The sequence below is a fragment of the Musca autumnalis genome, unplaced genomic scaffold (genome assembly GCF_047663935.1).
Source record: "Musca autumnalis isolate F117 unplaced genomic scaffold, ASM4766393v1 scaffold_1, whole genome shotgun sequence".
Taxonomy (NCBI): Eukaryota; Metazoa; Arthropoda; class Insecta; order Diptera; family Muscidae; genus Musca; species Musca autumnalis.
Genome location: NW_027411644.1, coordinates 113,738,745 through 113,762,202, shown reverse-complemented (window position 1 = coordinate 113,762,202; position 23,458 = coordinate 113,738,745). Strand labels below are relative to the sequence as shown.

The 23,458-nt window shown below is 36.7% G+C and overlaps 2 protein-coding genes across 6 annotated transcripts in view; both read left to right on the top strand.

The window, feature by feature from the left end:
• The window catches only part of LOC141404861 (uncharacterized), a 61,180-nt gene extending 49,210 nt beyond the window's left edge, over positions 1–11,970 (top strand). Inside the window, exons 1-2 of one of the 2 annotated variants that reach the window (XM_073988659.1) lie at positions 7,169–7,802; positions 7,978–11,970. In XM_073988659.1, the coding sequence (XP_073844760.1) occupies positions 9,048–11,702 (2,655 nt within the window). In that variant the 5' untranslated portion in view covers positions 7,169–7,802; positions 7,978–9,047 and the 3' untranslated portion in view covers positions 11,703–11,970. Of the gene's footprint in view, positions 1–7,168; positions 7,803–7,977 lie in introns of those variants that run through there. The other variant, XM_073988649.1, reaches the window with a different exon arrangement.
• Sulf1 (Extracellular sulfatase Sulf1) overlaps positions 1–23,458 on the top strand; it is a 426,412-nt gene that overhangs the window by 47,045 nt on the left and 355,909 nt on the right. The gene's annotated exons all lie outside the window — the stretch shown is intronic.

The following is a 23,458-nucleotide window of genomic DNA, read 5'->3' as shown; positions in this document are numbered from 1 at the left end:
TTTTGCTAGCATTTTGTGATTTTATTATGTCAAAAGATTGCTCGTGACAAATGAAAGGTGAAGGGATAATAAATTTATGCTTTAAAGAAAACTTAAAGGCCTTCTCCCAAAGAACTGCTTAAATAAGCTCTAAGTAAGCGATAAAGGGTTTTCTATAAAGAAGTTCTAAAGGCCTTCTATAAAAAAGTTCTAAGGGCGTTCTATAAAAAAGTTCTAAAGTCTTACTATAATGAAACCCTATATACTTACTTAAATAATGAAGAATAATCTATAAAGAAGCTCTAACGGTCCTCCATAAAAAAATCTTAAACATATTTCATAAAGAGGGATTAAAGGCTTTTTAAAGCTAAAATTAGTTTAAAAAGGAGACTTAACGGCCTTCTATAAGGAAGTCCTAACGGCCTTCAATAGAGAAGTCCTAATGGTCTTCTATAAAGAAGCCCTAACGGCCTCCTATAAAGAAGTCCTAACGACCTTATATAAAGATGTCCTAAAGGTCTTCTATAAAGAAGCCCTAACGGCCTTATATAAAGAAGTCCTAACGGTCTTGTATAAAGAAGTCCTAAAGGTCTTCTAAAAAGAAGCCCTAACGGCCTTATATAAAGAAGTCCTAAAGGTCTTCTAAAAAGAAGCCCTAAAGGTCTTCTAAAAAGAAGCCCTAAAGGTCTTCTATAAAGAAGCCCTAAAGGTCTTCTATAAAGAAGCCCTAACTGCCTTCTCTAAAGAAGTCGTAAAGGCCTACTATTAAGAAGGCCAAAAGGTCTTCTATAAAAAACCCTAAATACCTTCTATAAAAAAGTCCTATAGAAAAACCTTAAAGACATTCTATAAAGAAACCCTAAAGTCCTTCTATAGAGAAGTACTGAAGGCCTTCAAAAAGACCTATAAAGAAGCCTTAAAGGTCTTCTATAAAGAAGCATTAAAGGTCTTCAATAAAGAAACCCTAAAGGTCTTCTATAAAGAAGCCCTAAAGGTTTTCTATAAAGAATCCCTAAAGGTCTTCTTTAAGAAGCCCTAAAGGTCTATCGGCCATCTATAAAGAAGTCCTATCGGCCTTCTGTAACCTATCGATCAACTATAAAGAAGGCGGCCTTCTATAAAGGAGCCCTAAAGGCTTTCTATAAAAATACCCTCATACATAACGCAAAAGAACCTGTAAACAGAAGACCTAAATGGCTTCTACAAAAAACCGTAAAGATATTCTAAGAAGAAGCAATAAAAAAGGTTTTCCAAAAAGAAGCACCCTAAAGGTATGTACATTGAAACCCTTAAGGTCTTCTATAAAGAAGACCTAAACGCCTTTATTGAAGGCCTTCTGTAAAGAAGCCCTAAGGGCCAGTATTGCATTACTGGGCTGCAACTTGGATTTGAACAACCCTGTATTGATGGCTGTGGTATTCTGGAACCTGAGTATGTTTGGGTGAAACCGTACAGAAATGGCTTTCAGGCTAATTTCAAGTATCAAAGTTCGTTCAATGACAGGTGACCACAAGATCTTACAAATATCCGCATATTTTACTTTCTCACTGCCGTCTGGGGTGTCAATGCCAACCTTGGGAAACTCCCTGCAACGACTTAGAACTGTAAAGACTGGAAATGTTTATGAAACAAAGTATATAAACATTTTACCAACAACAGGGGTATGTTAATGATAAAACCCCCATTAAAGCGCAATTCGGCTTATACAAATTATAGGAAAGGAAAAAATTGGACTCAGGATTGTATTCCATAGCAGTTTCCAGTTCATTGAATATGAACTTAGCTGTTAAAAGCGTCTGAAAGGGTTAACTACTTAACAGAATGTTGTTATGATATCGTAACAACAGAGCTTAACTCCATCTATTGACAAATGTTAACAATTGAGTTTTCCAATCTTTATGTATTTAAATCTTTGCTCCTGCAAATATTTTATAAAGGTTTTATTAGCCCAGGGGATAGCTGTCTTGATAAGCTATCCATGTTGTTCTGGTAGAATTTTGCTAAAAGGAACTAAAAATGATTTTTTTTTACAACGAAAACAGTTTTTGAATCATAGACTAATAAAAGAATAGACAGAGAAATTGTAGTGTGCTTGTTTTTTGTAGATGGCGCCCTTCCATTCAATATGCTCTCTATATCCTGAAGTTGTCACTCAAATATGTCGTGTAGTAGCCCCATAGACAAAATAATCTATAGATAGAGAATTTGAATGTGTTTATTTTTTATAGATGTTGCCCTTCCACTCAATATGCTCTCGATATTCTGTGGTTTTCACTCAAATATGCCGTGTAGTAGCTCAATGTTAAAAAAAATTACCACTAACGCCATCTAACTATTACAGAGCATACTAAGTAACATGCTGAGAACAATTCTTCGTCTACACCTTCATTAGTCTATGTTTTGAATATTTCAGTTAACTTTAACAGTGCTCTGCTAACGCGCTGTTAGAAAAAAGCCTTAGTAGAATGGTTTGTATCTCCGCTATAGTGATTTATGTCTTCGTTAGTAAAGTACGAGCTCTGTTCCTTTACGTGCAAGAATCTTCAAGTTTTGCCACTTTTTACTCGAAAAGCGTTCCTTAACTTCAGAGCACATATGGGAGCAGTTTACAACTTTTACTACTTTCGCCGGTTTTACCATTTTCAAAAGTAAAGGAACCGACCAACGAATTTATCTTAATTGACCACAACGCTGTAAAAAGTCAAAATTAGTTTTTTGATTGAATCTAATACATAAGACTAAAATACATGCTCTTGCAAAATTTCAAGTTTCTACGTTAAAAAATACCGATCCTATTCAAATAAAAGGCATTTCGGAAAATGGGATAACATTGCTGATTTTGTTGTAATGACGGATCCCAAAACCAAGCGTTTCCGCGGTTTTGGTTTCATTACTTACTTCCATTCGTATATGATTGATAATATCCCACATACAATCGTCAATGACATATGTATGTAATAGGTCTATGAAAATATTCGCTTCTAAGCCTATTGTCACACACGGAGAAAAAATGCCTCACAAATATATGTCCCAAACATATTTTGCAACAATCATATATTTGTTTGCAACCAGTCCCAAACATAACATAGTTTTGGGTCCTGCAAACAAATTTATATTTGGGTGCAAACATGTACTTGTTTGGGTGCAAACAAATACTTGCTTGGGTGCAAACAAATATTTGTTTAGATATAATATAAATACAAACCCAAAAGCCACAAAAAAAAAAACAAACACATGCACAAATTGGCGCTTATTGAGAGCAAGGGAGCGTTAATTTCACTGTAAAACACATTGTAAGCATATTATGTGTGGATCCAAACATATATTTGTTTGCAACCAGTCCTAAACATAAATTTGTTTGCATCCAAACATATTTCTAACATATATTTTTCTGCGTGTACTGTGGTGAAATACGGAAATAAGGCTGCCCCGAAAAACATTGCTTGACCACTAATGAATAAAATATTCCCTGCTATATTTAACCCTCTCGCGGAGCAAGTACTGGACACATCTCTAGGAAAGAATCATTCCTGCAAAGATTTACTTCCGTGGTTTGGCATTTATTGTCAACGGATATCGTGATTGAGTGACGCCATGAAATGTATTATTCTTTTACTTCACATGTAAAATAGGGTGGTGCGTTTTGAACACCTTATTGGGCCCTTAGCGTTTCTGATACCTGGGATTGTACTGAGCAAAAAAGTCCACTAGACCATATGTCTACGGTGAAAATCAAGCCTCCCGATTTTGAAGTTTTTTATCCACGTTTTTTGGATATTTTGGCATATAAAAGCCAAACCATTGAGATTTTCGATAAAGATAAAACATTGTAGCCAAAACAATAGTTAAGAACTCTTTAGTACATCGCAAAAGTATTGGAACGCTCCTTCAGGCAGTTTTGGTCTTGTGGATAAAAAACTTCAAGCCAAAATGTGGTGGCTCGATTTTCACCGTAGACATATGGTCTAGTGGACTTTTTTGCTCATTACAATCCCAGGAATCATGGTCCCAATAAGGTTTTTTCCTTCCTTACAAATCACCCCGGCCTAATGTATAATATGTATGCAAATAAGTGAATATATTTTAATACAAAGCTCACACTTCTAACTCAAAAACTATGTATGTATGTTAAAACAAAAAAAAAAAAAAAAAACAAAAAGGCTAAAACAATTTGTTTTGCGTGCAAGTGTTAAATTATTTTTCTGTTGTTTTGTTTTATTTTATATACAACTAAACGTCATATAGACACCCTGGAGACCATATTACACCGCCGTCGTCGTCCGTCAGTCGTGGTTAGGTGTGGTGGTTGTTGATGTTTACGGGTAATGTAAAACTTCATGGCGGAACGCAAAGCAATTTGTTTACTTTGCTGTCATATTAGGTAATACAGGATATGTTAATATTGGTGGAAGTATTCAATTTCTTCAATGGGTAGTGAATGAGTGCATCGAGCAGAGCTTGTGTTGGGCTCTAATTCCCTGTTGTTTTATTTGTGTAAGCTTTTTATGTAAGATGTTCTTTTGATGTACATACGTAGTACATACCTCTTTTATTCCACGAATACTTCCAACTGACATTTTATTCCATCATAAAATGTCAATTAATTTTTGACATTTGCTTTTATGCGATTTTATTTGAAAATATTTTTCATACCTATACCAAAAGTGAAATGTGTGTTAATTGAAGGGCGTTGTTAATGATGTCTGGACATATCCAACCATCTACCAGTAAGTTCTTTTAAAACCTTTTAACTCTGCCACCACTTGTGATTGACATCGTTTGTGGTAGTTGGAATTTTAAATACATTCATCATTATTTATTTAAAAATTGAAAGAAAAAATAGAACACGAAGAGTGTGTTTCTGTTCAAGCTTTTTTAAGGTCATTTACAATTGTTGGTGGAGTATTTTAATAAAACGTGGAATATTTAAAAAAAAAACAAAAACAATCAGTGGAGTATTTTTATATTTTTTTATAGAACAAACATGTCACCTGCCCTTAGTTAAAGGGTTTTAGTTCCAATTATTATGAAGTTTGCCTTTCTTATGATTATAGGAAATTATGGTTTTCAAGTTTTCTAATACCTTTTATTGGGTTTCCACAGGAAAAGGTATTGATTTTTTTAAATAATTTTTTTTCTATGATGCCGTTAAGAAATACTCACAGGTTTCCGATAAACTATTAACTGGACATATATTGAAAGAACATGACGAATGCTTTCCTACAAAAATGTCATGCTGGTTCCTGCAAAAATTTTAACATGCTGGTATTCGTTGGAAAACTTCATTAAAAAGTTTCTTATGGACGACCTACTGACCCCTTGTACGTTTCTTGAGAAAATATTCATAAAAACCCAAGATGATTGTCTTATCTGGTCCTTAAAAGTATTCTTAAAAATTCTACGAATCTATGCCTGCTCGTTTTGTAATTTTGGAACAGGACTGCTAACAGGCACACTATCAAGGTTACCACTGCACTGTGGGGCCAAAGTTAGGGTTTTGAGGCAAAAAATTACAGGGGCAAGCTAGACCTTCAAAATGTTTATAATCGGCCTAGAAACGAATCTGCCAAAGTTGGTTGATATCGGTTCATATATAAATATAGCTCTCATATACTATATGTTCGCCCGATTTCCAGTAATTGATGGACCAAACACGCATATTCTTTCCAATTATGGTGAAATTTGGACAATGCTACCGAATTCTGACTATAAATAAGTTTACCAAGTTGTATTGAAGTCGCTTCAGAATTGGATATAGCTCCCGCTTCAGAATTGGATATAGCACCAATCACGCTATGTGGAAATTTGGAATGTATGTCGGAATTTGCACTAGAAAATTTTTTGCCAAATTATACTGAAATCGGTTTGGATATAGCTCCCATATATCGACACCTCCAAATAATAGTATGCTAAGTCTGAAAAGTGAGTTTTGCAGGAGAAGCTCTCAAAGTTTACAGTTTTCTTTGACCGTCACTACTATTCTGAGTAAACATTTGTTTATAACTTCTGTTCGGATTGACCGATCATTACCAAAATTTGACAGAATTTAGGTTAAAGGACGTAAAATGTAAAAATGTAAAGAACTTGAAAACATGCTAAGTCGACTTAGCATACTATTGTTTGGAGGCGTCGATATATTCGCCCAATTTGAGGTATTCGGTGCACCAAATACAAAAATTCTGTCTTATTTTGATGCAAATTGGGAAATGTCGCGGAATTCGAACAATACATAAGTTTGCCAAAATTTGCTAAATCGGTTTAGTTTTGAATATATCTCCCATATACACTAAATTCGTAATATAAGTCCGATCCAAATTAAATTCGGTACTTCTGGCCGATTTCTGCCAAGAGTAGACTCGGTAAATTTTTGTTATATTCAGTTCAGGGTTAACTATAGACCCCTTATATATATTTTTTCTATTTAATGTTAAGTTGATAAGATAGGGGGGTATCACATAGTCGGCCCGTCCGACTTTGGTCTTTCCTGCGCACAGAAGTTTTGTTTTTTTGGTTAAGGCGTGCACAAATGTTATTAATTTGTTGTTTAACTCCTGTCATGTAGTTATCTTTCATACCTCTATTAAATTTCGCAGAAATTGAAATTAGCCGATTCGAGAGTGATTTAACCGTTGGCCCACAATTTACCCAATCCTGTACAAATGTTGCATTCCTTAGGTTGGTCTAGCCACTTTATAGCTTATGCTCGCCTACTAGTCTTTTCAAAAAGTTCCCCTTTGTCTTCAAGGTTCGTACGACGAAGTTCATCACGCTCATATGCTAATCCCCTAGCCTCTGCTAGAAAATTTCGAGTATTCGATCAGCAGGTACGTATTCAGCTATGGGAAAGCTATAGGGAAAAATCTCTCAACTAGCCGAGGCTCTAAGGTTCTGGGCAGCTCTCGGAAACAGTGATTGGTAAATTCTCTGAAACCTTCCCAATCAGGTTTTCCATGTGTGTGTAGGCCAGACGTGACCAAAAAGAGAACAGCCCAAAATGTGAATGTATTCAAACTATTGGCAACTTATGACTGTGTGTTAGTGTGTTTTTATGCACGCACGCTACAAAACAAAAACAAATCAAAACATTATCTCTTTTTCTTACGCTCTTTCTATGCATTCGGGTCGTATGTGTGTAAATTGCCGAAAAACTTCGGCACCGCTGTGTCAAAGAAGAACACATTTGGTGTAGGCTGGTGTATAAGGAAGGTAAATATTACTTCTCCGCTTCTTGTACGATCATTGCGCAGAACATTATTAGCTTGGTTTCTTGGATCACGACCACTACGTTTCTTCGAATCATACTTTGTTGCCATTGAATTGCAGGAATGATGATGTGTTTGTTGCTGTTTGGGAGACCGTAATTTTAAAGTAATTGATAGACATTTATTTACCCATTCTCACATCCAGACCTGAAAAGCCAGCTGCTTCGGCTAGATGTATCCCATAGTGATACTGGTGTCAGATCTGTTGGATTTGTAGGACATGCGAAGAGTTGTGATGTGACGAGCGGAGATTCACCATGTCTTAAATAGGACATGTGTCTGTGATTTTAGGATTCGGGAGGGAGATGTAACTGTTCCAGTACCTACAGATACCAGAGCGAATTTCTCTTACTCCATTTCATTTCTCGAGTTGCCGACCAAAATTGGTAAAATCCGTAGATCATTAGTACATTTTTAGTAGCTAACTTACCGAAAAAATGACTACTTACCGAAATTTTAAGCATTTTAATTTTACCGATTTTTTCGGTAACTCAAAAAATTATTTAGATAATCGCATTAAAGGTCTCTCTAGATAAGACCTTCTCATAGGAGCACAATACTGTAACATAAGATGATACATCTATCAACCTTGTATGCACCTTTTGGGGATATTACGAAGTTCATTCCAGATGTATAGTCTCATTAAGACATTTCTTCACCATTTTTGTTTCTTGGTTTAGATGTTCTTCTGCAATGGTCTCTTTGTTTAATTTGTCAGATATGTACAATACTGCAGCATAAGATGATACATCTATCAACCTTGTATGCACCTTTGGGGGACATTACGAAGTTCCTTCCAGATGTATAGTCTCATTGAGACATTTCTCTCTGGGTGGAGTGAGTTCTCACCGGGACCATTTTTGTTTCTTGGATTGGATGTTCTTCGGGATTGCTTTGCAGTTGGTTGTTACAATGGTCTCTTTGTTCAATTTGTCAGATAGCATGGTCGTTTTGGTTTTTAAGCTTCATCCAAATCCACTCTTGGAAGATAACACACGATTAGAATTTTCTTCTCTAACTAAAATTTATGTGCAATTTACAATATGAGTATACGTTGTTGTCATTGTTGTTAGATTGTTATAAATTATAATATTGCCACATTGTTAAATTTAAATTTCCATTTACATGTGTCATAATCACCCTGTCATAAATTACAATTTTAATCCGCACAAATGCTATACAATACAGCTGACAAACAAGTGGCGAAAAAAGGTTCATAAACCATTTAGCATAATGCCTAAAGTAATGCTGGATTTACATACAGTGCAAAATGGCATTTGTGTGTATGGGCAAATGTTTGTTTAAATCTTAATTTACATACCTCGTGGTTACCTAAGCAAATTACAGTTTAAAACATATGCGAGTTAAGAGCACGATTATGACTTAAACAAGCAATCATTAATTAATTTAAAATAATAATCAACAAAGAAATCTTGTTAATGATATTGACATTTATTGTTTTCCATCAGATTGACCAAAATTCTATAGCGTCCAATGTGTCTCACGTTGGGCGCCATTTTCATTTTTTTTTTTAAATAATTCGGCTTTGATCTTTATATATACATATAATATAATATTTTCATACTGAAATATTTTGCAAACTTCAAAAATATTAATGTTTGTTCTCCCTCTTTCTCTTTCCAGGTAACCAACATAAAATACGCTCAAACTCTGCCTCTGTTCATTAGCTTATCTTACTAAATATAGTAAGTGTTAAAGTCCATTGTTTTGTAAATATTTCATCACATCCCAAAGACAAACACAAAAAATAACAACAACAACATCCATATCTATGCGAGCAGCAAAATGACTTCGGAAACGGCTCAGGAAGAACGTCTCACAAAATCGGATTTCATACATCTAATACCGCATCTACCCCTGAAAGAGTTGCTTTTAACAGAATTTTATACTAAAAATCAATGGTGTAAACTTTTTAAACGTAAACCTAATGGAGGACCAATAATAATTTGTAATCTTTGCCAAGTTGAAGCGTCGTCTTTTAAAAATCTCTTAGCTCATATTGATGGTCGGAGACATATGTTCAATATTGATGATATTGTGGAAATCTTTCATCCAGAATATACTCAACCAAAATCGGTGCTTGTAAAATCAGACGTGGTTGTAAAAAAAGATAATAAAGGCAACAACGGGAATTTGCCAGACAAGCGGAAGTTAGTTTTGAATCCTGTGGCAAGGGCAGCTGCAGCAAAAGAAAGTCTTGTTGTTAATCCGGTGGCAAAGGCAGTAGCGGGAAAAGAGTGCATTGTTCCTAATCCGGTGGCAAAGATAGCAGCAGCCGCTACCGAGGGTAAAGAAAAACAGGTTATAAATCCAGCTGCAAAGATAGCTGACGAAGCAAAGTCCAAGGAAGAAACTAAAGGAGAAACTAAATCCTCCACTACGTCACCATCGGCGAAGACAGAAAAGATTCAAATAATCAAGGAAGAAAAAGAAGAAGAACAAAAACCTCAATATACCACCAATAAAATCATTATACCAACAAAATTGAAGAACAAAAATGGTCCTTCGACATCGACCGCATCAGGAGGATCATCATCAACAACCTCTGCAAAACCTATACCAGTACGCTCAGGAAGTGCAGTAAGCGATAAAAACAAAAAACACCCACCCAAGAATTCATCCCAGAAACCAGTCATTAATACTCCCAGCTTCAGTACCAAAGAATTTTCCTTAAAACCGGATTCATCGAATGTCTGTGGTCTACTTGGCGTGGAATATGTCATCAAAATTCTTAAATCATCTAAGGATACCTCTCCACGCTATGAATGTGGGCTTTGTGAGCTGGTACTGGATGGCTTTGCCATGCAGCGCCATTTGGAGGGCTACAATCATCGTTTGAAGTTTTGTGAAAAACATTTTCCCACCGCAGTGCGACACTATCGCCAATACATGCACGGCTTGACGGTGACCGAAGAGCTGAAAGTGATGACCAAGGTCTTGGCCAAATTGGCCATTGCCATTGAAAAATATCATGGACGCAATTTACCTTATGAATGCTACGAACGAGATTTCACCATGAATCGTCATTCAATATTGGCCAAGGCATTTTCATGTCGCCATGCCTCGGAGCAGTATGGACCAACATTTACCCATGTCATTGAGGCGCCGGAAATAAATCAATTCAAGAATGAGGTACAGGTTTCAAATGCACCTGCCCTTGGCCAGGATGGGCCGATATTTGATTCACAGACTGGACCCTATGGTGCTGCCATAACATCGTCCTTTCCCAATCGCAGTAATTTTGGAAATGGACCAATGTATAATGCTCCAAATCCAATACTACCACCAAGACCTCCAAATTCCCTCAATGTTTGTGACCAGTATAGCACCATATCAAGCGGTGGCAATATGATGTATTCGGGCGGTAATCCAGCTGGCTTACCCGATGTGTCAGGCAATTTTATGGATCTCAACAGTGGAAATTGTAATCAATACAACAATCCAATGCAGCCGGGTGGTGTAAGAAGCTTTGGTAACATTTCTAATTTTGGAAATTATCAGGAATTTCCAACTCCCGTACCGCCTCCTGGTCCCGTTTTTCCACCGGGTAGAGATTTTCCCAATACTAATAGTTTTGAAGAATTTAATCCTGTAATGCCACGGGATGGTTTTAGAAGGCAACCTGTAAATGATGTACCGCCATTTCCAGGACCTTCTAGGCCACCCATGGGTAGTCCCACTAATAGATATAATGACACCGCCAACATGATGGACACACGAGACAACTCTGCTGGACATCACCAAAACTATGAATCCATGGTTGAAGATTTCCTTAATGCTTGTAAAGAACGTGATCGTCAGAAGCGGGCCAACCACATGACCGAAGAAGATCGTTTTATCGAGAACGTTGAAATGTATCACAAAATTGTTGACAAGCGCATCGCTGACTTGAAGAGAAAATTCGAAAAATACCGCAAAGATCCCGAATCGTATCCTGACTACTCCGAAGAATGGCAAAAGTTTTGGAAACGTCGCAAAGAAGAACTCAAATCTTTGGGCTTGGATTATCGTTCCTACAACTTTCAACCGGAATGGATAAAATTTGTTAAGATACGTCTAGAAGAAATTTATAATCTAGAAGTAGAAAATATTAAGCAAAAAACCCGTGATGCATTAGGTTTAAATCTTTCTAGTACATCAAAACCGAGTCCTAAAGCGCCGGATGTTTCCAATCAATGGGGGGGTAATCCTGCCAAGAGACATCATTCTCCATCATCTTTTGATGACGACGAAGATCTATTGATGACGGAGAAGAAAAGAAAATTCCCATTGCCGCCGGGAAACAATTTCGGATTCAATTCAGGCACGAATTACGGTGGCAATCGTAGTTCATCACACTTCTCCTCTTCCTCCTCCTCAGTCAGCACCAACACGGCACCAAAACAGAAAAGTCTATCAGAAACTCTGGCAGAGTTAATTAAACCAAAATCTAAATTTTAAAATTAAACAAAACATTTTGATTTTGGTTTTACACATTCTTCTTAAGTTAATGTTAGGTTAGAGGTACCTAATTAAGATATGTACAACCTAACCTTAAATAATATTAATTATTATGAAATAATTATTATGAAATAATTATTATGAAATAATATTAATTATTATGAAATACATACATACGTTGTCTTAAAATTACAATTGTATCATCATCATTAATGTATTTGTATTAATTTGCAATCAAAAACAAATAAACGAGAATTAGTTGGATTAAGTTGTTCCACTTTTTTTCTTCTAAATATAAGCCGGAATTTATAAACTTTAGTTTTCATGTAAGTTTTATTTTCATTTTTTATGTAAATATTTGGATATGTCCAGGCCAAATACCTACATTTGTATGTATATTACTTTAAGTCACATTGTTATGAGTTATAATTTTCGATATACTTCCATAGTATTAGTAAAGTAATAACTTTAAACTGTAGTTTGTAAGGTTGCAGCAATCAAAGTGCCAGAACTATGGCAAAAAGATGATGACATTCAGTTGTGGTAAATGGATGAATAAACAGGACAGTATCAATCCTACCCGACTAACTCTAAAGTGAACAACTAACAAGGTTTTGGACATAGCGTATTTCAAGATACTTTCATAATATTGGTTAGAGGAAAAAATTTAAATTACTACTTTTAAAGTTGCAACGACCGAAGCTTTGGAACTATGGCGAAAATATGGTAGCATTAAGTTGTGGTAAACGGATCAATGAATAGGATAACACAGTCCAGAACGACCCACGTTCAATCCACCAAAGAATTGAGAACTCATTGACATCTGTATCAACTGGAGGTACTTTCAACACCTGAGCAAATTATTTCAGGAGTTTCTCGACGATTCTACAGATATTGCACAAAATCTCAGTCCTTGTATTTGGGTTTCTTCAGTGTCCTAAATGAACATTCTCCAGAGGAAATGTTCCTTGCCCCAATTGTCAGTATATGAAAAGCGGGGGATACCATCACCTGTCAACACTCTCACCGCCGCCAAGCTACCGCAAGCCGCAGGAAAATTGCCTAAAGCTTGGTACACATTGTCAGTTTTGAATGACAGCTTTCCTCAAATAATCGGTTGCTTGGTAGTATGGCCGTTCATTTTTGTCATTCTAATTCCACCACCGTTCTATGCAATGTTTCTACCAACTGAGGAGTTGCCTCAAACCGCAACTGGTTACAGAATTTCAATGCGAGCTGTTTCCTGAAGTCTACAACATTCAACATCCTACTTTATCCTTCATTGGCGAGTGCAGTGGAAAATTTCAGTTCGAAACAGTGTTGTCCGAAGCTTACGCTTCGTTCTAAGACTGCAATAAGTAACTGAATTTCAATGCGAGCTGTTTCCTGAAGTCTACAACATTCAACATCCTACTTCATCCTTCATTGGCGAGTGCAGTGGAAAATTTCAGTTCGAAACAGTGTTATCCGAAGCTTACGCTTCGTTCTAAAACTGCAATAAGTAACTGATGGCATATGAGGTGATGTACCACCTTGCAATCGCACAGGGAGTGTAGTCCTGACTTCTTTTCCGTCATTCATTCATCGTCGGAAAATGTGGCTTAAAACGTCAAAATATCTGAAATCGGGCGGTGCCGTTATATGGGGGCTATACCAAAATTCAGACCAAAAACACATGTGTACAAAATTTCAGCCGTGTAGCTCGATTCGTTCCGAAGATACAGACGGACGTGATTACAACAGACCGACGGATATGGCTAAATCGACTTAGAATTTTACGCTGATAAAGGATATATATTAGGGTGGGGCGATTTGTGTGGAAGGAAAAAAACCTTAATGAGCCCTTCGCGTTTCTGATTCCTGGGATTGAACTGAGCAAAAAAGTCCACTGGACCACATATCTACCGTGAAAATCGAGCCTCCCGATTTTGACTTTAAGTTTTTTATTCACGTTTTTTACATATTTTGGCATATAACAGCCAAACCAATGAGATTTTCGATCCAACACAAAGACAAAAATTGTAGGCAAGACAGTAATTGAAAACTCTCTAATACATCGCAAAAGCATTGGAACGAACGGAGTTACCCAATCGAAATAAAGGCATTTTCGTTGTCCATGGATCCCAACACGATATTTTTCTGATCAAATTTTGTAGCACAATGTCATTTATCGACACTTTCCGAAAAGTTTGCACCTTCTCAAGGCCAAAACCGCCAGAAGGAGCGTTCCAATGCATTTACGATGCATTAGAGAGTTCTTAACTACTGTCTTGGCTACAATTGTTGGACTTGTGTTCGATCGAAAATCTCAATGGTTTGGCTGTTATATGCCAAAATGTCAAAAAAACGTGAATAAAAACTTAAAGACAAAATCGGGAGGCTCGATTTTCACGATAGACCTATGGTCTAGTAGACTTTTTTGCTCAGTTCAATTCCAGGAATAAGAAGCGCGAAGGGCTCATTAAGGTTTTCAAATCACCCCGGCCTAATATATATACTTTATAGGGTCACAAATGAGTATTTCGATGAGTTACAAAAGGAATGACAAACTTAATATACCCTCCATATTATGGTGGAGAGTATAAAAAGGGGTTTTATAGCATTTTTTTGGTTGTCGTAGCTACTTACAAAACACCCTACTAAACCATTATTTTAACAAGGGCGTGTCACACTGTATAACTAGTTTTTCTATGGTCGCCAGAAGTTGAAAAATAAACTAAAAACATTTGTTCAGTTGGGGTGAATTTGTTTTAAATTTTGACACACCCTATGTTTTTATTTTGTTTACTTCGCTCTCTGCTGGATTTGACCAAGCTAACGTCTGATTTGTAGCAAAACACACTACACACAGTGCTATGCGTACGAACATTAAGGGTTGTTAAAAGGCTTTCATGTACCCCACCAACTGTTCAATATTTTGTTAACAAAAAACTCCCGCACCGACTGTGCTTTGCTTTGTTCGACCTACCAGAATTGTTCTCATTATACCGAATTATCTATTCAGAGCTTCCAGATTGGCACTCCAATTACAGCGCGGTTAACGAAACACTTGTGTAGCTGAGTGTCGGCGCTCAAATAGTAAGGAAACCTTGACCACTACAACATCAATTTTAACCAGTTATGGTCCACAATTAAACATCTATCAGGCTTCAAAAATAATAAAAAAAATCCGCCAGCTTATGCCTTCAATATCATCTAGAACTCCGATGCCAAAATATGTGGTACACAGTTCTGCCGTCTATTCATTGAACATTCATTTTGGTAGAACAAACGAGCTGTCATCCATAGGTGCATGATCTACAACTCTTCTCTTTCACATCGAGTGAGTTGGAGACAGTTGTTTTCCAAAACCTTTGCCATCTGAGCGGTATATCAGTGCGTATGTTAAAGAAGGTTGGGAAACCTAACCAAAGTCTTACAATTTTGAATTACGCAATTGGCGATTTTATATATTTGGAAGGTTGCCCGAATTTTTCTGATTCTAAAGCCCGATAAATCGGTTTCCGATAATGTTATTGCCGGAATTTTATTCTTTTCCAGCACGTTTTTTGGAGAGCTCATATCACTGTAACGGATTTGTTGGTAATAATTGTCAAGATTCTGAACAGCCAGCGTCAGCTGTAGATCTGCCCAAGGCATTTGATACAGTCGACCTTTCAATACTAATTTCCGACATCATGTATCCTAATCTTCTAAATCTGTGCAATCCTTTGAGAATTTCGAGACCAAATATCCAATGATCGAAAAATCAAGATTCCACATCCTCCACGAGCTATTACGATGGTGTCGTACACTGATGATTGCACGATCATCTCTTGAATTATGTTGCTCCAGCCTGGACTTTCTTCCACCCAGTTGAAAAATGTGCAAACTATACAAATTGATGTATTCCAAATTACAAAGGATTGTTTCCAAGTGTCGAGTGTTGGTCATCGCTAAGAAGAGACCTGACAATCAATAGGGCAACATAATGTGATGGAGGATTTACCTCCCACGAAATATTCACCAAAACGTCAGGCACTATCGTGGAGACAACCAGGTATTAGTCATTCGGATGTCAGTCGATAAAGAAATCCACAAAAATGTTGCATTAAAAGGCAGTTGGCTCTGAGGAGCCATAACCCCCCAACTTACCACATTTACCTGACGTGACGGAATGCCCCGACATGGACCATCTTGGAACAAAGAGTCATTCTTTTCGATAGTTATCTTGGCAATCAGTCATTTTAATTGGCTACCGTACGATTTTTTAGCTTTTGGGTCAATACGTCAGAAAGTAGGAACTTTCGTACAAAAAAATTATATCGTTGTAATCTGAAACACAAGGACTACCTTCGATGAAAAATTCAAACCTATCCTCAAAAAGCCTTCAACCTGCTGTTAAGCGAAAATGTTGAACTTTTGTGGGGGATGTATTGGAGTAAGTATTCCGATATAATACATCTCGGAACTTGATTTAAGCTCGTGAGAAATATTAAGATGTTTAATCCTTTGTAATTGTGTATGATTTTTTCAGCATTTTGAAGATTATTTCCGGAAGCATGGACTTGCCCACGAAAACATATCGCTGTAAACAAAACTACAAGGAGTACCATAACTTTTGTGAGGGAGATACCCGAATATGTTGTCCGATATATACCTTCTTGGTGCGTGATGTACATTTGGAAGAAGTTTTGCGATGTGCAAGGTTTCGGCTAAATCGGGTACTCAATTCGTATGTTGCGGTGCTGATCAGTATTTTTATATTTTTAGTTGGTGCCGGCACGATATTTTATAGCTTTTGGCCCATTATCTCAGGACGTATGGACTTGCCTTGAAAATAATGTACCATCGTAATAAGGTCTGCATGGGCTTAAAATTTCAAATCGATCCGAGACATATGTATACTGTACGAGTATATTGCGAAAATGTTAGAAATTTAGTGACAGGGCTCCAATCGACTCCAAATTGTATGAATATATATAATTCGCATATACTTTTTCTAAATACATATCGTCACCTGAAATGTGTTTTTTTATTGAATCTAATGCATAAAGCTAAAATACGTGCTCTTGCAAAATTTCAATATTCTATGTTTACAAAAAAAAAAAAAAACAAGAGAGGGCTATAGTCGGACGGTGCCGACCATGTGATACCCTACACCACTACCTCTGTTCATTAGTTTTTATCGGACTTCCTTTTATATGATTGCTACATACATAATTTAGCCGTTAATTCATACATACATACATAAGATAGGTTAAAGGGGGCGCAGCTGTCATAATGGAGCCGCTCCAATCGGAGAATTTATGGTCTCCATTGTGTTCATCCTGGTAGTGTGCTGAAAGAGAAAAAATTACGGAAAAGATAGTCGTAGTGGACAGACATAGTATATATAAAGGTTCGAAATTAGATAGTAATGGGTATTTGCTATGTTTCCTTCCCGTTGGACCCACCCCAGGCCTTTGTCGAGGAGGAGCAGACTTGTCGGCTCAGTTTTACAGAAGGCTGTTATAGATTGGCTAAATATAATCTGATCTTTGTGGTAATTTGTCGTAAACTCAAACCTTACTTACAATATTAGCCCCTCGGACTAAAAGTTTTGTTTATGGTTCATTTCATTCCCTTAATATTTTGCGATCATCACCAAAAACTATAGGGGTCTTTTCTGGTCTGAACCCGACCTCCATACAAAATTTTGTGACAATTGGTCCATAATTGCGGCCTGGAGTTTGATTACAATTTGTAAAGGACGGACGGATACATCTCAAAATCGCTTTATCACGTCGAGATATGAATTTTGGTATACCACATAGGGAAATTTTCGGAAAAACAAACCTTTCCACATAGTGGTGTAGGGTATAAAAACCGATCCTATTCATGAACCGGTATTTCGAAAAATTGCCGATTGCCGATTATTTTTATACCCTCAGCATTTATGCTAACGAGGGTATATAAACTTTCATACGGGCAAAATGTGCCTTATCGAAATAATGGTTTTAGACCCCAAGTATGTTTGGACGAAATCCGTTTTAGACAATTTGGAGTTTATTTAGCCATGTCCGTCCGTCTGTGTGGCTGGCTGGAGCACACGATAACTCTCGAACGGATCAACCGATTCGTTAAAAAATTTGGCGTTCGCAATATTGTGTTCAAACTTATTTTAAGTTCAAATGGGTTATATCGGTCCACTAGTTCCAGTACCTGCCCCACAACAGTTCGAAAAAGTTCGGAAAATTTGTGAGCACGATATTTCTTGAAGAGAGCAACCGATTTGGTCCATACTTTGCACATCATACAATTTCTACCAGACCTAAATGAAGTTCCAATATGGGCTCAATCGGTCCATTCATTCGGGTACCTCCCATACCATACGACGGTACAAGTTTCATCAGGGGCAAGTCCATACTTCCTGAGAAAACAGCCCGAAAGGTGCAATAAACCCCTATGACATCGTGTGTAGTGGTTGGAGCGCAAAATAACTCTCGAACGGTTTTGCCGATTCGGTCCAAAATTTGGCCTTCGTAATATTTTGTTCAAACTTAGTTTAGGTTCGAAGATAAACCATATCGGTCCATTCCTTCGGAAAAATTGTGGCCACGATAACTCTTGAAGGGAGGGACCGATTTGGTCCATACTTTACACATTGTAATATATTTACCAGATATAGATCAGGTTTGAATATGGACTATATTTGCCCACTCCTTCGGGTACCTCCCACACAAAATTTCGGATAAGTTCACTTTACGACCTGCTCTCGAAACACTTTGATTTTTGTTGAAGCAACTTGAATTTGCTGCCTCAATTACGACGGTAAAAGTTTTTTTTCAGAGGCATACTTCTTTAGAAAACAGCCCGAAAGGGGTACAAACCCCTATGGCACCATATGTAGTGGATGGAAAGCACGATAACTCCCGAACCGATCAAGCAATTTGGTCCAAACTTTGGATCTCCTTATATTTTGTCCAAGTTTAAGTTAACTTCTAAAACTTCTAACTTCTAACATTGAAAAATGGGATTACCAGGCAGGACTATAGGAAAAGTTTGGAGTTTCAATTAACTGACATAATTTCGCATATGCATTTATCTAATGAAGTGCGATATAAATACTAGTTCCCAAGCTTTGCCTTCGTCTGCCACAAAAACAACATTCAATACGCCTGAAGATCGGCTTAACTACCCGTGAAACGTTGCGTAATGGTTGAATGTGTGGGACTTCGGTAGACTCCTAATTTTTCAGGTCTAATAAGCTCAACTCGAAAGAGAATTAATTAAAAATTTTATTGTAGGGACAATATTTTATAACGAAGCTGACAAAGTCTTTAAACACACATTTTGCTCTACATAATTTATCGGATCAATCCTATTTATACCCTATACCACACTGGGGTAAGGGGTATTATGTCTTTGTGCATTTGTATGTAACATACAAAAGGAAACGAAATAGACCCATAGTTCCTTTTGGGGATATACATATAATCACTTTCTGAGTCGATTTATGCATGTCCGTCCGTCTGTCCATGTATTTTTGTTCGCAACGTACAGGTCGCATTTTTTGTCCGATTCAGCTGAAAATTGGGGAATATAATTTTTTTATCCATAGGAAGAACGCTATTGCTTTTGGTGAAAATCGGTTCAGATTTGGATATAGCTCTCATATATATTTTCGGCCGATTTTACGTACTTGCTGCACCAAACACGCTATATAGGTCCGCTATATACGTTCGATTTTGATGAAGTTTGGAATGTGTGACTGAATTTGATCTAGAAATAAGTTTTCCAAATTATATCGAAATCGGTTCAGATTTGGATATAGCTACCATATATATTTTCGCCCGATTTTTTTCTGCACCAAACACCCTATATATGTTTGATTTCGATGAGATATGGAATGTGTGACTGAATTCGTTCTAAAAATAAATGTGGCAAATTACATCGAAATCGGTTCAGATTTGGATATAGCTCCCATATATATTTTCGCCCGATTCCAGGTATTTGCAGCACCAAACACGCTATATACTTCCGATTTCCATGAAATTTGTATTGTGTGACTGAACTCGGTCTGGAAATAAGTGTGCCAAATTATATCGAAATCGGTTCAAATTTGGGTATAGCTCCCATATATATTTTCGCCCGATTTCACGTATTTGCTGCACCAAACACCGCATATCTGTCCAATTTTGATGAAATTTGGAATGTCTGACGGAATTTTGTCCAGTAATAACTGTACCATATTATATATATTATATATTCAAATTGAGCGGTGTAGGGTATCGTTTAGTCGGCCCCGCCCGACTATGATCCTTTCCTTACTGGTTTTTCTCTGTGTGTATAAATCACCAGTGTTAGCGCGAGTGTACGAAAGTTTATTAATATTCTGACAGCCGAATTTGCCCAGAGAAATGCGATTTCAGTGGACCAGCTGCATAAGGTTTTGTGTAAACAGTCATCGTACAAGATGTTACGAGTGCAAAAGTTAACGCTCGTAAAGGTATCCTCTTAAATAAAGTCATAGAAAGCATTCAAATAGTGAAGATTATTACGGTAAAAAGCCGGTACTTCGCGACGCATGAGGCTTACTGTTATCCCGTTGGTAGTACCATAAGTAATCCTTCAAATATTTACTATGATGATATTTAATAGTCGCTTTCTATCTCTAATTGACTATTATATTTTCCTCCTACCGCATTTTAGGCTTTAAGTCATAACAAATCAACCTTAATACGTAAACAAAAATAACCTTTATAACATTGTATATTTATAGGTTTTGTATCAAAATCTATCACCGCTATGTGACGTACACAAACCCCACCCACTTTTCCCAGTCAGTACCACCCGTTCAAGAAGTCTTGCCACTAAATCAATGTCAGCAGCGTTAAAAAATAATCGAAACAAATGGAATCCTGTTGTAAAAATGTCTCACACAGACTGCTGTTGGCTGACTGACTTTCTTTCTGCTTTCGTACATTTTTACGTGTATGTCATGTTTCATGTCTGATGTTATTGCAGCCATAGCAGCAGCAGCAGCTGTCTAAATGCCTTCTTCTATGTTACCCTTCAAAATGTACTTCTCTTTCAGCACTTGACTTGAATTGGACTTCATTCCAGAAAAAAACAACGAAAAAACAAAAACAGAAATATCAAAATAACTGACATTTCACAGACAATGAATGACACGCAAAATTGACATGCTTATGTTTTATATATCCATCCATGAGGGAAGTAGCTTTTGCCATGGATGAATAATAACCAGAACCGAACCTATCAGCTCAAGAGGTATTTGTCATAAACAACATTACAAATTATAAATATTCGATTTAATTCAATGCTGAGAGATTTGGAATGTAGACATGAAAATATTTATCATTAGAAACGAACTGCTGGAAGGAAAGAGTAACGATGAACTTTGAATCTATGAGCAAATAAATAAAAAATCTGATTAAAATATCCTGAATTGGAGTATAGAAGAAAAGCTTATTTGCTGCGGTTATAATTGACTACACATTGAATCATCATAGACAGAAATAAACAGAAACAGCCCATTCAACATTGCTCAATCGAAAAGCAATGAATTTGAAATAATCAAAGCCATACGGGATATGTCAGCACACAGGAAAGCAATTCTATTTCTCATTGTGTACTACCATGAACATGAAAATAATTTTGTTGTGAAATTGAATTAGTATATGCGACTATATGGTGTGAATGTGTGCCGAACAGTGATTTGAGGACACGTATCATACGTATGAAAGTATATTTGGCAATCCATAATATGACCTGTCGTTCTATAAGCAGACCTAATGAGTCTTCTTCCAATATAGATCATCTATTGGATCTTATGGTCTTTATTAAGAAGGCCTTATGCTCTTATGTAAGATGACCTAATGACCTTCTATGGGAAGACCTTATGGTCTTCTTTTTTATTATTTCTTAAGTCTATAGATTACAAAATCCTTACAGACTAATAAATTAAATACTACATACATATATACACAAAATTCAATAAAGGAATATAGGGAATATGTGATTACGATTTTCAGACAATTCTATTAGATGGTAAAATTTATTAAATTCAACAAAAAGACGCCGTAAAGGGTCTGTAAGAAGACTTAATGATCTTTTGTATGAAGAACTAATGCTCTTCTATAGGACGACCTAATGAACGACCTAAACGTCCTGATGGTCTTCTATACGAAGACCTATTGTTCCTCTATGTCTATGAGAAAACCTAAAGTTCTTCAATGAGAGGACTTTCAGCTCTTCTATGAGAAGGCATAAAATTCTTCCTAATGGTGTCTATAAGAAGTCCCGATGGTCTTCTATACAAAGACCTATTGTTCCTCTATGTCTATGAGAAAACCTAACGCTCTTCCATGAGAGGACACTCAGCTCTTCTATGAGAAGACATACAATTCTTCTTCTATGATAAGACAAAAATGAAGTATTCTGTGATAAGATATAAAGCTCTTCTATGAGAAGACCAAAAGCCGTTCTATGAGAACACTTAAAGCTCTTCTATGAGAAGACCTAAAGCCCTTTTATGAGAAGACCTAAAACTCTTCTATAGAAGACGCTCTTCTATGAGAAGACCTTCAGCTCTTCTATGAGAAGACCTTCAGCTCTTCTATGAGAAGACCTTCAGCTCTTCTATGAGAAGACCTTCAGCTCTTCTATGAGAAGACCTTCAGCTCTTCTATGAGAAGACCTTCAGCTCTTCTATGAGAAGACCTTCAGCTCTTCTATGAGAAGACCTTCAGCTCTTCTATGAGAAGACCTTCAGCTCTTCTATGAGAAGACCTAAAACTCTTCTATGAGAAGACCTAAAGCTTTCCTATGTGAAGACATAAAGCTCTTCTATGAGAAGACCTAAAGCTCTTCCATGAGAAGACCTAGAGTTCTTCTATGATAAGACCTTCAGCTCTTCTATGAGAAAAGTTTCAGCTGTTCTATGAGAAGACATAAAGTTCTTCTATGATAAGACAAAAATTATGTATTCTATGATAAGACATAAAGCTCTTCTATAAGAAGACCAAAAGCCGTTCTATGAGAAGACTTAAAGTTCTTCTATGAGAAGATCTAAAGCTCTTCTATGAGAAGACTTAAAGCTCTCCTGTGAGAAGACCTAAACCTATTTTATTAAAAGACCTAATTATGTATTCTATGATAAGACATAAAGTTCTTCTATGAGAAGACCTAAAGCTCGTCTATGAGAAGACCTAAAGGTCTTTTATGAGAAGACAAAGCTCTTTTATGAAAAGACCTAAAGCTCTTCTCCGAGAAGACGTAAAGATTTTCTCCGAGAAGACCTAAAGTTTTTCTCCGAAAAGACCTAAAGGTCTTCTATGAAAAGACTTAAAGCTCTTCCATGAGAAGACCTAAATCTCTTCTATGAGATGACCTAAAGCTCTTCTATGAGAAGACCTAAAGCTCTTCTATGAGAAGACCTAAAGCTCTTCTATGAGAAGACCTAAAGCTCTTCTATGAGAAGACCTAAAGCTCTTCTATGAGAAGACCTAAAGCTCTTCTATGAGAAGACCTAAAGCTCTTCTATGAAAAGACTTAAAGTTCTTCTATGAGAAGACCTAAATCTCTTCTATAAGAAGACATATGTCACTTCTATGAGAAGACCTAAAGCTCTTCTATAAGAAGACCTAAATCTTTTCTATAAGAAGACCTAAAGCTCTTCTATGAGATGATCTAAAGCTCTACAGAGATAAGCTAAACGGGTTTTAGGACAATAACTAAATGTTTTCTATAAGAATATCTAGAATCCTTCT